Below are 18458 nucleotides of genomic sequence, written 5' to 3' on the forward strand. Positions count from 1 at the left end.
ATGGTTAGAGTTGGGTTTCTTCTTGCTTATAGCAGAAAGAAAACGGATACTCTACCCTTTTAGAAAAATCCTCCTGCAAACAAGCAACCTTTTTGAAATACCTCTCTGGAGACTCTTACAGAGATGTCCTTTAAACACGGCTGATGTTTTTATCTGAGAGAGAAAGTGTGTGTGTACTTGTGTGTAAAGGCAGCAGGACATAGAGTGTTGAGCAGAAGAGCAACCAGCTAAGAGAAGCAGGTGGGAGAAAAAGCTCAACCGAAGGCATCGAGTGCTTACCGTTCCCACAAGAGGGATAAAGGAGAGGAGAGGACAGTTTTCACTCAGTGGGTATTGCATGCCAGGCAATAGGAGCTCTAAATACATGATTTTATCGACTCCCCATGATGGGCTTAGAGATTTAAAGTGGCTTAAAATCTGACTCCAAAGTCCTGCCACTTTCCTTTACCACCCCAATCCAATCCTTAGACAAGATCTCTAGAAATGTCCCCAGTCCCTCCACTTTTCTCCATCTCCGGCGTTACCACCCTGATCCAAGCCCCATCATCCATTTCCCGGTCTGCGGCATCTCGCACCTAACTGGTGTCTCAACTGCCAACCTCACTCCTCCTCCCTATGGTCTGTTGTCTGCACTGTCTATTGGTCGCTCCTCTCTCCAGAATGATTCAAGGACATCTCAGTGTGCGAATCCAAACTCTTTCCTGTGGTCCCTTCGGATTTCCACGATCTGGTCCTGCTTGTCTCTGCAGCCTCATCTTGTACATTTTTCACTCCACTCACCGAGCTCCAGCTTCCTTGGCTTTCTTACTGTTCTTCCAGGTACTTCCGAACTTAGGGCCTTTGCCCATTTGTCCTCTTTGCCTGGAATGCAACATCATCCACCATTTCTTGGCATGGCTGATGTTTTTCAACCTGCAGGTCCTGACACAGGAAGCTTTCACTGAGCACACCAGGGTAGCTCCTCTCTGTGTGTCACCCAGGGTACTCCCTTTATTACCTTCATCTCAACTTGAATTATTTTTATTTCTCAGCTACTCTCCTTAACTGACTCCCCTGTTTAGAATGTTGGCTCCATGAAGGCTAGGACCTTCTCACCGCTGTGCCGCCAGCACTCAGAACCATGTTTAGCACATGGTAGGTGCTCCATAAATACTTAATGAACAAATGAACATAACTGGAAGAGCTCTCTATTTATTGCCCAGCTATTCCACAAAGGTTTCGAGGTGGCTCATAAAGAAGAAACCTAGTAACACAGAAAAATGTAAATGAACACCGAGAACATCAGAAATAGGGAGAGTGTAAATTAAATTACAAGAGCAACACCAGATACTTAAACCAATGCAATTCTTAAAAATGAGCCTAATCTTGGCTACGGGTTCCCTTTGTAAATAGTTCAATAAAGCCCTTTGTAAACGGCAAGGGGTTCTAGACATGGACTTCCTGCCCACCCAGCCTCACCTGACTGAATCAGAACGGTCACTTACCTGAACTGGGCCAAACTCTCTCACACTTGGACCAAGAGATACAGAGAAGGATTTGGACAGGGGGTGATATGTTCTGGAACTATGAAAAGAACAAGCCTTGGGCCATGGGCAAGGAGATGGAGCAGCTGGAAAAGCAAGCGTGGGAAGAGGAGCAGGAGTCCAGCATGGCCATGCGGAGATGGAGCAGCGGAAGAGCTCATGCAGCTTCAGAGAAGACGGTGGCAGCTGTAGCTGTCTGCTGACTCCCCAGTTCCCATGAGGCCATCTGAATTTCCCCAGTTAGATCAGCAGGACTCTGCTGGGTCCTTCTGACAAATCTTTTTCTTGAGCTTCTAAGTCTCTGTTTTTGGTCATCATGTGGTGCTGAGGCCAGGATTGATTGATAAGAGACGATAACACTGAGTCACACTAGGCTAGATTGTGCTGCAGTAACAAACATCCCCCCAGACTGAGTGGCTTACAAAGCAAAGACCTATTTACCACTTCTGCTACATATCCATCAAAGGTTGACTGCTGTTCTGCTGCAAAAAATCTTCACTCTGGGACCCAGACTGATGGAATAGCCTGTAGTACCAGTCACTGCGACCATCTCCTGCCTTCACCATCCAGCTGGGACCTTACATCCATGAGAAGTAGGACCTGTGAATGTTTTGTCTCCTTAAGTATTGGCACAAATGTCAACATTTCCGATTTGAGACCCACACCCCCAGAAGAGGCCACTGGGTCATTTGCTAATTCCCCGTTCTTCTTAGTTTTCTGACTTGGTGCTGTGGCCAGGTGTTGCCTCGGGGTTCAGCTCTGGACCCAGGCTGTCCCACCCTAGCCCACCACCCGTCCTAACTAACCAGCAATGGCGAAGCAGGTGGCCCCAAGGGAAGAAGAACCGTGGGAAGTGTTGAATCCTGACTCTACCGCTTATTAGCAGGGTGGCTCTGGGCTACTTGCTCAGCTTCTCTGAGGCTCTGTTCTCTCGTAAAATGGGAGGGATAATAGTGGATAGGATGGTGGTAGGGCTTAACTGGTTTTCAAGGGTTTCACACACTTAGTGCTGTATACATGGTATTGTGGTTACTGTTCTCTTGAAATACGTCAGTAAGTTTGGGGAACTCGAACCAGTGCCTGCAGCAGCTCCCCACTCCAGCCCACCCCAGAGACTGTGGTCCCTGCAGAAGAAGAGACTTTGGCCTCACCGTGCTCCTGACCTTCCACTGCTCTTCCTTTTGCAGAGGCCCTGAGGCAGGAGCTGGCGGAGCAGCGGGCTGCCTGCTCTGAGCACCAGAAGGACTTGGAAGCGCTGCAGGCTGAGCTGAGGGCCCCGGGCAGTGTGGGCAGGCCACAGGCCATCAGCCAGTGTCCAGGGGACAGCGAGGACCGTGCCGGCACTGCAGAGGTCAGCACCCCTGCCCTGCCCATGCCACACCCTTCTTGGAGCAGTGTCAGGGAGAGGCTCTGGGTGCTCGGTCACCCCCTGTCTGAAGGGGGGAAGAACCTCTCTTTCCACAGGCCTGGGGGACACTTGATGAGCCTGCAGGCTCCCATCTTTGGAAAGGAAAAACAAGCTTTAAGTGCAGCGTGTTATTTTAAATGCACATGCAGTGGGATCTCAGGGTGCTGGTGCCAGACAGGGTCCGTCCTGTAGACCGGCAGAGAGTTTCTCAGAACACCTCCCCAGACAGACTCCCCGTCTAGACCTCCCTGTTCCTGTGAGGACAGGTGAGCTTGTCACCAGAGGTCAGTGCTGAGTCTCCTTGAACTTTCTGGTCAGACTCGGCCCATCATCCCCCTCCTTGCCCTCCATAATTCCTACCTTGCTGGGTAGCACAGGGACCTCCTAACAACCCAGGCATCTCTCCCCAGCCCACCACATACGGCTTCAGGTATTCATCTAAAGTGCATCTGTGTAAAGCCTTCAGTGGCTCCCGACTGCTGTGAGAATAAGCTCCCAGTGGTCAGTCTGGCATTGAAAAGCCTTTACCCACTGGCTGCATATCCCTCTCTGCTCTAAATGCAGGCTCTGCATCCTGCCTCACTGCCTTTGCATGTGCCCTGGCCCCTGCCTGGGACCCCTTCCTCCCTCTTCAGTGCCCAGTCAGTCCCTCCGTGCTACGGGCCTCCCCTCCACACCCGTGACCTCTCTACCCTCTGAGCTCCTGGAGCACTTCCTGTTGCTATAGCTCAGCTGGCACCCACCTCTACTGCCTGTCCTGTTGGAGAACCACCACTTCATGGATTCCCTTGTTTCCTCGCCTGGACTAGGCATCCTTTGAGAACAAGCCATGTCTGCTTCATCTCATCCCCCTGCCCCACCCCCAGTGCTCGGCACACAGCTCTGCACACAGTAGAGTCTCCACCAGGGTGTGCAGACGACCACGACTGGTTGGTGTCCCAGCCCTGCTCAAGACCGCAGGAACATGGGGATGGTTCATTCCAGATTTTGCTGGTACTGAGAACCTGAAGACAATTTCTGTGCTTAATGAGAATCATTAACAAATGATGTATCACGATGAGTTCAGCTCAGTTGGTAAAGTCTAGCAGAGGGAAAACAGAATATGATCCATTAAATGTTCTAGGCTGGTGGGGGCCACCTGGACCTGTGGAAGGAGCTAGGGGAAGTGTGGGATGGTGACAGCTGGTGGCTGGAGGGCCCAATATTGGGCCCTCTGCAATGAATGACAGGCTTGCCTGAGGGCTACGGAGAGAGACCCGGGCTGGGTAGATGAGACGGTACCTGGTCATCCACACCCAATCCTCACCTACACCTCACTGGAGGGAAGCCCTGAACCCTCCGGGAGGAACAGCAAGGCCCTGGGTGATGTCCCCCACAGAGAAGAAGTATATCCACAAGAAGGAACAGCCCCAGGCAGCAGGAGTGAAAGGGGGGTGCAACGTCAGGATGCATTCCCAGCGTGGCCACCACTGCAGGTAAGTGGTGTTGCATCCACTGGGATCTTCTGAGGAGCCCCATGAAAGAATTCTCAAATCTGTCGCAGCCAAGTACAGAGGGGGATGCACTTATCCAGCAGCTTCTCCCTCCCACCAGTCAAGGGTGGCCCCACAGGACTTTAACCCCACAGGCTCTTCAGGTCATGCAGGTGTGAGTGCCGGGTGGTGCCCATGGGCATCCCACACTATGCAAACCCCAGGGCTGGAACCAAGAGGTACAGGGCCTGGGCCGCACACGCTCCCTGTGCAATGCTGTTCAGTCTTTGGAAGGAACAGATGCACAAACCTTCAGGCCCGTTTGCATGGACTTGAAAACTGCTACATTCACTAATCGGGGATGAACGCTGACCCCATTTAATGGTGGATATCAGTCTTTGTATTTCTGTCTGAACCATTGACATTCAAGCATCATTTCGCAGCAAGCATTCATTTGGCACCTGCTGAATCCCAGCCACTGTGCTAGGTGCTATAGGATTGGGAAGATGAAGAGGAGATGGCTCCTTCCCGGAACAGCTGCTGGTCTGGTGGAGGAAACCAGCATTTCAACAAATCAGTGCACTTCCTTATAACCTCTACACGGAGAGGATCTAGCTCTCAGAGAAGAGAAAGCTTGTCGCCTCTCCCCTGAGGGGTCGAGAAGGCATCACCAAGGCAGGAATGGTTGGGTGTGGAAGGCACCCTAGGTAAAGAGACGGGCAAGGGCAAGTGCGGGGCAGTGGATTACAACTGTGGTGGCCTTAGAGTCACCTGGGAGCCTTTTTCAAAAGACACAGGGCTGGGATGTACCCAGACCCGCTGTATCAGAATCCTGTGAGGTGATGTGACATTGTTATCGTTCAGCAAATATTCACTCTCCCCTTCCCCTGCCCTGTGTGGTTTCACCCCAAGTTCCCATGTTGAAGCCCTAACCACCAATAGGATGGAATTTGGGAATGAGATCTTTGGGGGGTAATTAGTGAATTAGTGTCGTAACAAGAAGAGACTCAGAGACATCCTACCCCCCTTCCCCCCCACCCCCCCACTCCACACATGTGCAGTGTTGGGCTTGTTTTCATTTAAGCCACATTCTTGGCTCACCAGCATTATTAGACTTTTTGAGGGCCACATTTGGCCAACTCTCAAAGCAGGAAACTTTAAGAGACTAGACGTGAGCTCCTGAATCAGGAGCCCGATTTGGGTTCCAGGCTGGGTCTTTGCCGCGGCACATCTCTGGCCCTTGTCTGCCACTGCGCCTCCTGCAAACGGCTCTTCTGGCTGCTTTCTCCCTAGGAGGGGGCCGGTCCGGGCCAGGCGGGCTCCCCGACGGGCAAGGGCGCCGGCGAGCAGGAGCCGAGAGAGCGGTGCGGCCTCTGGGAGGACAACTCGCAGCTCAAGGAAACAGTGCGGCGGCTGCAGGCCGAGGTGGAACAGCACCGGCAGGAGGCGCTGCAGCTCCGCCACCAGCGCAGGTAGCTCTGCGGGTCGGGGCTTCTCTCCTCTGCCCCTTGGTGAGCCTCTGGGATCTAAGATTGGGTTGCACCCTCAGCATCTTCCCAAAGAAAGGACTCCCTAGTACGCCAGCACTTCACTGATGTTACTCCTTTGACCCATGGAAAGGATCAGTGGTCTAGGAATTCTAGATCTCATTAGCCCTGAAATGGGGGGAGGGGTACCCTATTTCCCTACAGATCAGGGAATTTATGGAATCAAACTTAACGATGCCAAAAGTATCCTCAAAACTAGCCTTAGGGAGTCAGTGCAGTGGAATAGTTAAGACAGTTCTGTGTGCTCTTTTTTTTTTTTTTTTTTTCAAATTTTAATCTAAGGCTTAACGCATTACACTTTATTGATGAAAATACTACATTCACATAATTCATAAAACCAGAGCTAGAAGGGCCTTAGAAAATAATCACACTTGCATGGTATGCTGACAAATAAGTTACATATCGTTTCTGTACAGTATTCTCTTCACACCATGTATAATCTTGACATTACCAATTATAATTATAGATACATTAATGTTGAACTTACAGTTTTAATCCTTACAAATCATTGTTCCTGTTCATCACTGATGAATGGATAAACAAAATGTGGTACACATCCATACAATGGAATGGTATTCAGTTATAAAAAGAAATCGAGTTCTGATACATGCTACAACATGGATGAACCTTGAAAACATGATGCTAAGTGAAAGAAGCCACATATAACCAAAGGCCACATATTTCATGATTCCATTTTTATGAAATGTCCAAAACAGGCAAATCCACAGAGACAGAAAATATATTAGTTGTTGCCAGAGGCTGCAGGAAGGAGAGAGTTGGGGGTGACTGCTAACAGATGCAGGCTCTCTTCTGAGGGTGATGGAGATGTTCTGGAATTACTGGTGATGGTCACAACACAGGGATATACTAAGAACCAGTTTTAAATGGCATATTTTATGCGAATTTCATCTCAATTTTTTTAACTACAGAAACAGTCAATGTTCCAATAAAGAGAATCATGGTATCAGCATGATCATAATTAGAATAAAAAAGGCATAACATGAAAATGTCACAATTACTGGGCAAGGGAAATTCTGATGACACATTTAAGGGCACATTAAAGGATAAAACTGCTATTGCTGTTAAAACATGTGAAGGTGATCCTTCCCAGAAACTGAAATTAAAATTTTTACAAGAAGCCAAAATCCTCAAGCAATATAATCATCCCAGTACTGTCAAATTTATCAAAGTTCGCACACAAATACAGCCTATCTACATGATTAAGGAACTGGTTCCAGGAGGCGATTTCCTCTCCTTTCTGAGAAAGAAGGACGAGCTAAAACAGTTAGTGAAATTTTCATTAGCTGCTGCTTCTGGATGGCAAATCTCGAGTAAACATTGTATACACAGGAACCTTGCTGCAAGAAACTGCCTGGAGGTGAAAATAAGGTTCTGAAAATCAGTGACTTTGGAATGTCTCGTCAAGAGGATGGTGGTGTGGGACTTCCCTGGTGGCACAGTGGTTAGGAATCCGCCTGCCAATGCAGGGGACACAGGTTTGAGCCCTGGTCTGGGAAGATCCCACATGCCGCAGAGCAGCTAGGCCCGTGCACCACAACTACTGAGCCTGCGCTCTAGAGCCCGTGAGCCGGAACTACTGAGCCCACGTGCCACAACTACTGAAGCCCGCGGGCCCTGAGCCTGAGCTCTGCAACAAGAGAAGCCACCGCAGTGAGAAGCCCACACACCGCAACGGAAAGTAGCCCCTGCTCGCGCAATTAGAGAAAGCCCGCGTGCAGCAAACGAAGACCCAGTGCAGCCAAAAATAAATAAATATATAAATTTATTTAAAAAAAGAGGATGGTGGTGTGTATTCATCTTCTGATTTAAAGCAGATTCCCATTAAATGGACAGCACCAGAAGCTCTTAATTATAGGAGATACCATTCTGAGAGTGACGCATGGAGCTTTGGCGTCCTCCTCTAGGAGACCTTCAGCTTAGGGGTCTGTCCATACCCTTGATTGAAAGTCTTCATTATCTGTGCTTGTCCGAGGACTGTTTCTTCTCTTCCTTTCCTCCTGAACTGTCCCATTTCTCTTTCTTTTCTATCTTTCCTTTATCATGCCTGGACTCCTTTTTGCCACCAGAGGAGATTTTATCCATTTTTTCAGATTTAAATGAGTCACCGCCTTTTTCTTTGCCTGACGGTTTTGACTTATTCTTTTCCTTGTCTTTCTCATTTGGATAAGGAGACTCACACGGACTCTCACTTTTGTGTTTTGAAACCCCCATTGTTCCATGTTCCTCTTTCCGCCTCTTGGTTAATAAGTCTGGTGGCACTTCTCGGTCACTGTCTGAGTGATCCCTTTTCCGCTCTTTCCTGTCCTTTTCATCTTTTATTTCTCTTTCTCTGGATCTTTCCCTCAACTTGTCCAAATCTTTCTTGTCCATTTCTCTCTCCTTACTCTTGGACAGTGGTGGAGGAGTATGATTAATGTAGAGCTTTGCTGAAGATTCCTTGAGTTTGATGAGACTGTCCTGTAGAAAATGAATGGAGATGACAGGTGAGCTGGCATAGCTCTCAGAACCCAGAGGAACTTTGGGAAGTACTGTTGAGCAATGTGATGGAGAAGGGTAGGTATCAATTTTGCGACGTTTTAGTTCCCTTTCAACCTCTGCAATATCTGATCGGGGAACAGGTGACTTCAAGGACCCAGAAGCTGGTGTCTTCTCTCCTCCTTTAACATTTTCCTTTAATTTCATTTCCTTTGCTATATCTCTTTCTCTGGATGGCTCCTTCTCTCTTTCCTTTTCTTGAGTCGACTTTGATTCTGCATTGGGGACAGTGGTCTTGAATTTCTCATCTTTAGCTTTTCCTTCCTTCTTGAATTTTTCTTTCTCTTTGTCAGACTTAGGTGTTCTTTCCTTCGTCTCTCTTGCTTTTTCATCTTTACTTGGCCGTTCTTCCTTTGGTTTTTCTTTACCATCTTTACCAAGTACTCGGGCCTCTGGAGTAGTAGCTGGAGTCTTTTCTTTTTTCTCTTTTTCTTTCTCTTTCCCTTTTTCTTTGCCATTTTCTTTAACAGCTTTGCTGTTAGAGCCACTATTTCCATTGCTTGAATTCCCTTTTGGTGTGGCATTAGAAGCTTTATTAACTGCTCTCACACTCCACTGAGATCTCTCCCTTGATTTATCAGTCTCATCGTTACTGCTTTCAACCGATTTAGGTGCACTTCCTGTTGACGATGAAGAAAGCCCACTACAAGGCCCATTTTGTATACTGGCAATTGCATTCCTCGGAGGGGGGTCTTTGTGATGAAACTCCTTTTCAGGTATCATGTATGACTTTCTACTTTTCAACTGCCCAGCGTAGCCCATAGCCAATGCATATAGATCTGGCCTCTTCTCTTTCTCCTCTTGGCAGATTTTATGCACTCTTCTTTCCAAAGCCTGACCCAGATTCAAAACTTTTGGGTACCAAGGAAGTATTTTTGTTAGCACAATCAAGATATTCCTGATGTGAGTACATTCGCCTGTTTCAAGGCAATGTACCGATGCCTTGGTTAGTTTGTAGTGCCATTTATGTACAACGTGTCGAAAATTTTCATAGTCTAATTGATCGGCTTTATTTCCACCATCAAAACCAGTTGCCCGTAATATAGTAAGAAATCCTGGATAATTTCCACATTCCTTTTCATATGTGGCTCTATCACTGTGCCACCTGGTCACAGTCTCTAACATGCAGCAAAGGAATCTTCCATATCGACTAGCTTCATTTTCAGTACAGCTTGCGACTGTGTAAATTATACCAGAGAAAACTCGATCATAGCAAAGAAGTGTGGAAAACTTTGGAGTTTTCTGTCGATGTACCAATTCAACAAAACGAGCACAGTAAACAGCATCAGTTGCTGAAAAAATGCATCGAGGAAATATACACAGCTGTAGAAATTTTGTGATGGTCTCATTTTTGGTAGATTTTGCTAAAAGCCAACTGTCCTTTTCCAGTTTCAGTCTCTGTAGCACTCGCTGTACATGTTCCATCTGCTTCTTTTCTTCTTCAAGAAGCTTGTCCTGAAGGGCAGTACATCGCTCCTTCTCTTTTTTCTTTTTATTTGGAGGCATTTCCTGATTGTCATCAATTGCTTTCATCTGGACTTTAAGTTTATTGACTTCCCGTTCATAGCTGGTATGTGGAACTGCAAGGTCATACATTGTCAGTGACCAGAATGTGGCATAGAACTGAGGGCTGATGTCATCCCAGACTTTGGAAACACATAAGGAAACCACTGCTTCATGCACAGGAGCCATCACCATTTCACATGATGTAATGTACTTGTGAACTTTATGTTGCTGTTTATTTCCCTTCCCTGATTTTTTAAGTTCATCATACTTGGACGAAATACGGTGTGCATACATTGGCCTAGACAGGAAAAATGCTGCATCATGGGGTGTGTGAAATTCATTACAGAGCACATCCATTGAAGGCACTCGCTTTATATAATCCTCTGTGCTTAGATTAGACGCTAAAAAGCCACCAAACTGTACCAGGGTATCATGACACTGATCATAGAGCTTTCCCACAAGTTTCAAATGTTTCTCTCCACCTTCCTGAAAGATTACCCCATTCCTCTGCTGAGCCATAAGCACATAGAGAGGAAGAGCAAGATCATGGTCTAATAGTGCATCCTTTAATCTCTGGGAGGATTTTTTAGTGTTTCTTATCTGGCCAAAGTAACCACCCTCAGCTTTTAGTTGCTCTCCACCAGTCATGGCCTCTAGTTGCTCCACTGTCATTTCTTCTGTAATTTCTATCCCTGCCATTTTCTGTACCACTTCTTTCAATATAAGCAGGTCACAACTTTTGCCTGCCTTTAGCTGATTAGCCACATATTGAAGAAGACCAGCAAGATCAATTGGATATTTACGAAAAACTGCACCACAGAAACTAGCCAGACTCTGAAGCCAGCTTGAGATGGTTGTGTCGTCATGTTTCATTCTCTCCTTTTCTGGATTAGCTAAAGCTTCAATGATACAATAGGCCAAGACGTCATAATTCAGTGACGTGAGGTATTTCAATGAATCCACTACAGGCGTTATTAGGTTATCATACTTCTGTATTTGTGACAAGATATAATCAAACAAAATGGTTGGATTGCTGTGGCTCAACTTCCCAATTTGTCTTCCAGAGGGCTTCACATTTTCCTTGGTTAGACGCTTCATGATATATTTGGCTCTGTCTATTGTTTGAGCTTTAACTTTTACTAGAAGTGGATGACTGTTGTAAGTTTCATTCTTCCACTGGCCATACAGACGATATCTATGCTGGTATGGAAATGTTTTAAACATTCCCCACAGTTCCTCAGACATACAAGCATTGCAGCCCATCAAAGAAAGAGATGGAAGTAATACCTGGCCAGTAATGCTAAGCAAGCAGCTAAGGATAATTTCCGTCTTCTCTTTATCTTCTTGTTTGCTTCCGTCAGACTGAAACGCCTTCATAAATGACTTGCCTATCCGCACCACTTTTGCGAATAAAATGGGATCGTGAGAAAGGTGAGGACCAAGGTAACAGAACATATTGAAGACGTCTCTCCTCAAATCTTCAAAGCTCTCTGCTTGTTTTGGTGCTCTCTCGTTTTGCAAAGCATCAACAGGTGAGCCTTTAGCACCTTTAGGAACGCCAACTCTTCGGTAGAGAGGCTCAATAGTTATATGAATAAGCTTGCAAATAGCAAGGGCTATTAGTTTATGTGAAGCTGCATAGTATGGAGGCATCTGATCCATAATGTTCTGTGCATGCTGCCAATCACCAATCTTTAACAAGGCTTCCAACAAACCAAGTTTTTGGTTGTCAGGTGGCTTCTCCACTTTCTCCTCTTCTTTTTCCTTTTCTTTCTCTCGTTGGTCAATTTTATCGGAAGACAGTACAACCATTGTAAGTTTTCTAACAATCTGCTTAGCTGCTACAATTTCTCGCTTGTGTTCATCCATAATGCAATCATCAGCTGGAAGAAGATGTACATAAAGATCATCGAAATCAATAAGGTTAAATTGTAGAAGTACTGCTGCAACTCTGTACAAAGATGAAGGAGTCTCTCCATTTGGTTCCTGGTAAAACTTGAATTTGAACCCAAGAATATGACACAGTGTTTGCGGTTCACACATACTCATGTAAGAGTCTAATAAAGATATAAAGAAGTCATCGTGTTCTGGCCTGCATTCAAACACTTCTAAAATGACATCCAGAACTCTATTGGGATCCAGATTAAAGCATCCTATTAAAGATGTGATATTTTCTGAGATCAAATCACTAGAAATATTTCCAGATAGATCTTGCCCCAATTCAGCAATCAGCCTGGCATAACCTTCATTTTCTTCTCTTAACAAATTAAATTTTTGCTGCTTATAAAAGAGTTTTGTCTTGATTTTCACTGACTTTTGATTGAATTGCTGTGATTGTTTGATAAGCCCTAACGATTCCAGTGTTTCTGGATCCAAGCGTTCCTTTAGAACTGTGTCTGAAACGAAATACAAACATGCTAATACCAACTGTGTAAAACAGTCTCTCTTGCTTTTTTCTTCTAGACAATTTGTCTCAGTATCTAATATGCAGAATACGTCAGCAAGAAGGGAGGGCATATCCTCACAAAATTCACTAATGTCGTTAAGAACATTAGATGCCTGTTCATGCTTTAGATTTCCTTTAACGACATGGTATGATAACTCATAAAGAGCTTGCTGGAAATCTCTATAAGTTGAACTATCATGGCTTTTATGTTCACTGAGGATCCGGCATAAATGCAAAAATTCACCTCTCCCTGATTTCTCCCAGTTCTTTATCCACTCTGCGGGAAGCACGACAGCTGCGTCCGCCATCTTCCCCTCACTAGGAGCAAAAACCCGATGTGCAGCAGGCGAGCGAGGGGTCGAAGGGGAGCACCGCCCACGGGAATGCCGGGAGCCGCGTCTGTGTGCTCATAATTAGCTGCGTGACGTTGGGCGAGTCTGCTCATCTCTCCAAGACTCTGCCCTTACCTGTAAAATGTAGAAAACACCACCCCCTCTCAGGGCTGTTGTAGAATGCAGTGAAATGTATAGGAAATGTATAGGAAGATGCTTAGCACTGCCCCTGGCACTTGGTAAATTGTGGTGGCTGCCTTGTCCAGGCTGGATAGCCCTTGATTATCAAGTCCTGAATTCATGGCCTTCTTTTTCCCTGGCTGGAAAGTTTATAACTACAACTTTAATTTCATTAATAGATATAGGACTTTTCAAGTTATCTGTTTCTTCCTGAGTGAGCTTTGGTAGTTTGTATCTTTGAAGGCATTTGTCCATTTCACCCCAGAGTTGGAATGTTCCAGTCTCTGGCATAAAGTTCAAGTGAAAGTAGGCCTGAGGCTCATCTGAGAAACAGCCATGAATCCACCTGGCCAAGGTGGAGCACCTTAAATTCAGTTAGAGACTCACCATGTGACACTGGAATAAGGAGACTGGACCAGAGGAGGGGCTCCTAACCATTTCCGATTACAGCCCCCTCCAGGTGAGGAAAACGATGTCCCTCTCCTGGAGAAGGATATCATCACACAAAAATATGCATGTACTTTCAGAAGGTGTCAGGCCCCCTGAGGCTGGTCTGAGGATCCCTTAGTGCCCCCAAGGTTAAGAAAAGTGATAGCTGATGGTCAGTATAGGTCAGTATATGGTCAGTATAGGGATAGGGGATTTAAAAAAATGGTTATTATGGGATTACATGAAATCATGTGTGTGAAACTTTTGAAAATTGTAAAATACTATAGAATTTAAAAAATAAAAAGAGAATCAAAAAAACTTTTTATTTTATAATAATTTTAGATTTACAGAAGAGCTTCAAAGACAGCGTGATTTACCTCTCCCAGTGTCGACATCTCACATACCAACAGTACATTGTCAAAGTTAAGAAATGAACATTGGTACATTACCATTAACTAAGTTCTGGACTTTATTTGGATCTTGCCAGTTACTCCACTAATGCCCTCTCTCTGCTCCATGAGGCCATCCAGTTTACCTCATTCATTTCATTGTCGTGTCTCCTTAGTCTCTTGTAATTTGTGATATTATTCAGTCTTCCTTGTCTTTCATGGTTCAGATACTTTGGTGAGTGGTGGTCAGGAATTTTCAGTTGAGGTTTGTCTGAGGTTTTCTCATGAATCCACTGGGGTTATGCATTTGGGGGAAGCACACCGCAGAGATGAAGTGACCTGCTCATCACATCTAATTCGGGGTACACGATATCAATGTGACTTTTTCCTGGTGATGTTATCATTGATCACCTGGGTTAGGTGATGTCTGTCAGTTTTCTCCACTAGAGCATACTTTCCTCCTCTTTCCATATTGTATCTGTTAGAAGCAAGTCAGTAAGTCCTGCCCACAGGTCCCAGGATAACTGCCATGCTTTCCCATGACCCGCCTCCCTTGCCACTCTTGAGAGTGAGATATGGGAATGTAGAGTTCCTTCTCCTTCCCCTGAACGTGCCTCTATCTGGATAGGATGTGCACAACTGAGGCCGCCATTTAACGACCAAGGGGGCCAACATCCTGAAGACAATGCCCACACGTCAGGGATAGCAGTGCAGAAGGATGGACAGAACATGGGCTCCTGATGATGTTGTCAATCTGTGAACAAATATTTAATGAACAAATGAACATAATGGGAAGAGCTCTCTAGTTTTTGCCCAGCTATTTCACAAACGTTTCGAGGGGGCTCATAAGGAAGAAACCTAATAACATTCTGTGCCAGTGATTTTCCCTCCCACGGACTTGCTGTTAAGTGGGATGATACATTTTCTTGTATAAGATGGTTAGAGTTGGGTTTCTTCTTGCTTACAGCAGAAAGAAAACGGATACTCTACCCTTTTAGAAAAATCCTCCTGCAAACAAGCAACCTTTTTGAAATACCTCTCTGGAGACTCTTACAGAGATGTCCTTTAAACACGGCTGATGTTTTTATCTGAGAGAGAAAGTGTGTGTGTACTTGTGTGTAAAGGCAGCAGGACATAGAGTGTTGAGCAGAAGAGCAACCAGCTAAGAGAAGCAGGTGGGAGAAAAAGCTCAACCGAAGGCATCGAGTGCTTACCGTTCCCACAAGAGGGATAAAGGAGAGGAGAGGACAGTTTTCACTCAGTGGGTATTGCATGCCAGGCAATAGGAGCTCTAAATACATGATTTTATCGACTCCCCATGATGGGCTTAGAGATTTAAAGTGGCTTAAAATCTGACTCCAAAGTCCTGCCACTTTCCTTTACCACCCCAATCCAATCCTTAGACAAGATCTCTAGAAATGTCCCCAGTCCCTCCACTTTTCTCCATCTCCGGCGTTACCACCCTGATCCAAGCCCCATCATCCATTTCCCGGTCTGCGGCATCTCGCACCTAACTGGTGTCTCAACTGCCAACCTCACTCCTCCTCCCTATGGTCTGTTGTCTGCACTGTCTATTGGTCGCTCCTCTCTCCAGAATGATTCAAGGACATCTCAGTGTGCGAATCCAAACTCTTTCCTGTGGTCCCTTCGGATTTCCACGATCTGGTCCTGCTTGTCTCTGCAGCCTCATCTTGTACATTTTTCACTCCACTCACCGAGCTCCAGCTTCCTTGGCTTTCTTACTGTTCTTCCAGGTACTTCCGAACTTAGGGCCTTTGCCCATTTGTCCTCTTTGCCTGGAATGCAACATCATCCACCATTTCTTGGCATGGCTGATGTTTTTCAACCTGCAGGTCCTGACACAGGAAGCTTTCACTGAGCACACCAGGGTAGCTCCTCTCTGTGTGTCACCCAGGGTACTCCCTTTATTACCTTCATCTCAACTTGAATTATTTTTATTTCTCAGCTACTCTCCTTAACTGACTCCCCTGTTTAGAATGTTGGCTCCATGAAGGCTAGGACCTTCTCACCGCTGTGCCGCCAGCACTCAGAACCATGTTTAGCACATGGTAGGTGCTCCATAAATACTTAATGAACAAATGAACATAATTGGAAGAGCTCTCTATTTATTGCCCAGCTATTCCACAAAGGTTTCGAGGTGGCTCATAAAGAAGAAACCTAGTAACACAGAAAAATGTAAATGAACACCGAGAACATCAGAAATAGGGAGAGTGTAAATTAAATTACAAGAGCAACACCAGATACTTAAACCAATGCAATTCTTAAAAATGAGCCTAATCTTGGCTACGGGTTCCCTTTGTAAATAGTTCAATAAAGCCCTTTGTAAACGGCAAGGGGTTCTAGACATGGACTTCCTGCCCACCCAGCCTCACCTGACTGAATCAGAACGGTCACTTACCTGAACTGGGCCAAACTCTCTCACACTTGGACCAAGAGATACAGAGAAGGATTTGGACAGGGGGTGATATGTTCTGGAACTATGAAAAGAACAAGCCTTGGGCCATGGGCAAGGAGATGGAGCAGCTGGAAAAGCAAGCGTGGGAAGAGGAGCAGGAGTCCAGCATGGCCATGCGGAGATGGAGCAGCGGAAGAGCTCATGCAGCTTCAGAGAAGACGGTGGCAGCTGTAGCTGTCTGCTGACTCCCCAGTTCCCATGAGGCCATCTGAATTTCCCCAGTTAGATCAGCAGGACTCTGCTGGGTCCTTCTGACAAATCTTTTTCTTGAGCTTCTAAGTCTCTGTTTTTGGTCATCATGTGGTGCTGAGGCCAGGATTGATTGATAAGAGACGATAACACTGAGTCACACTAGGCTAGATTGTGCTGCAGTAACAAACATCCCCCCAGACTGAGTGGCTTACAAAGCAAAGACCTATTTACCACTTCTGCTACATATCCATCAAAGGTTGACTGCTGTTCTGCTGCAAAAAATCTTCACTCTGGGACCCAGACTGATGGAATAGCCTGTAGTACCAGTCACTGCGACCATCTCCTGCCTTCACCATCCAGCTGGGACCTTACATCCATGAGAAGTAGGACCTGTGAATGTTTTGTCTCCTTAAGTATTGGCACAAATGTCAACATTTCCGATTTGAGACCCACACCCCCAGAAGAGGCCACTGGGTCATTTGCTAATTCCCCGTTCTTCTTAGTTTTCTGACTTGGTGCTGTGGCCAGGTGTTGCCTCGGGGTTCAGCTCTGGACCCAGGCTGTCCCACCCTAGCCCACCACCCGTCCTAACTAACCAGCAATGGCGAAGCAGGTGGCCCCAAGGGAAGAAGAACCGTGGGAAGTGTTGAATCCTGACTCTACCGCTTATTAGCAGGGTGGCTCTGGGCTACTTGCTCAGCTTCTCTGAGGCTCTGTTCTCTCGTAAAATGGGAGGGATAATAGTGGATAGGATGGTGGTAGGGCTTAACTGGTTTTCAAGGGTTTCACACACTTAGTGCTGTATACATGGTATTGTGGTTACTGTTCTCTTGAAATACGTCAGTAAGTTTGGGGAACTCGAACCAGTGCCTGCAGCAGCTCCCCACTCCAGCCCACCCCAGAGACTGTGGTCCCTGCAGAAGAAGAGACTTTGGCCTCACCGTGCTCCTGACCTTCCACTGCTCTTCCTTTTGCAGAGGCCCTGAGGCAGGAGCTGGCGGAGCAGCGGGCTGCCTGCTCTGAGCACCAGAAGGACTTGGAAGCGCTGCAGGCTGAGCTGAGGGCCCCGGGCAGTGTGGGCAGGCCACAGGCCATCAGCCAGTGTCCAGGGGACAGCGAGGACCGTGCCGGCACTGCAGAGGTCAGCACCCCTGCCCTGCCCATGCCACACCCTTCTTGGAGCAGTGTCAGGGAGAGGCTCTGGGTGCTCGGTCACCCCCTGTCTGAAGGGGGGAAGAACCTCTCTTTCCACAGGCCTGGGGGACACTTGATGAGCCTGCAGGCTCCCATCTTTGGAAAGGAAAAACAAGCTTTAAGTGCAGCGTGTTATTTTAAATGCACATGCAGTGGGATCTCAGGGTGCTGGTGCCAGACAGGGTCCGTCCTGTAGACCGGCAGAGAGTTTCTCAGAACACCTCCCCAGACAGACTCCCCGTCTAGACCTCCCTGTTCCTGTGAGGACAGGTGAGCTTGTCACCAGAGGTCAGTGCTGAGTCTCCTTGAACTTTCTGGTCAGACTCGGCCCATCATCCCCCTCCTTGCCCTCCATAATTCCTACCTTGCTGGGTAGCACAGGGACCTCCTAACAACCCAGGCATCTCTCCCCAGCCCACCACATACGGCTTCAGGTATTCATCTAAAGTGCATCTGTGTAAAGCCTTCAGTGGCTCCCGACTGCTGTGAGAATAAGCTCCCAGTGGTCAGTCTGGCATTGAAAAGCCTTTACCCACTGGCTGCATATCCCTCTCTGCTCTAAATGCAGGCTCTGCATCCTGCCTCACTGCCTTTGCATGTGCCCTGGCCCCTGCCTGGGACCCCTTCCTCCCTCTTCAGTGCCCAGTCAGTCCCTCCGTGCTACGGGCCTCCCCTCCACACCCGTGACCTCTCTACCCTCTGAGCTCCTGGAGCACTTCCTGTTGCTATAGCTCAGCTGGCACCCACCTCTACTGCCTGTCCTGTTGGAGAACCACCACTTCATGGATTCCCTTGTTTCCTCGCCTGG

At 46.9% G+C, this 18458-nt stretch overlaps 2 protein-coding genes across 2 annotated transcripts in view; one reads left to right on the top strand and one right to left on the bottom strand.

Annotated features, from left to right (window-relative positions):
* Positions 1 to 18458, top strand: part of LOC309816189 (protein FAM184B-like) — a gene marked incomplete at its 5' end in the record, with an annotated part of 185957 nt that overhangs the window by 56254 nt on the left and 111245 nt on the right.
* On the bottom strand, positions 7624 to 12961 carry LOC309791772 (THO complex subunit 2-like). The gene has a single exon (XM_082600869.1). It carries the CDS (start codon positions 12764 to 12766, stop codon positions 7925 to 7927), a length of 4842 nt encoding a protein of 1613 aa, XP_082456995.1. The 5' UTR covers positions 12767 to 12961; the 3' UTR covers positions 7624 to 7924.

Source organism: Mesoplodon mirus, assembly GCF_964341445.2.
Source record: "Mesoplodon mirus genome assembly, chromosome: 2".
Lineage (NCBI taxonomy): Eukaryota > Metazoa > Chordata > Mammalia > Artiodactyla > Ziphiidae > Mesoplodon > Mesoplodon mirus.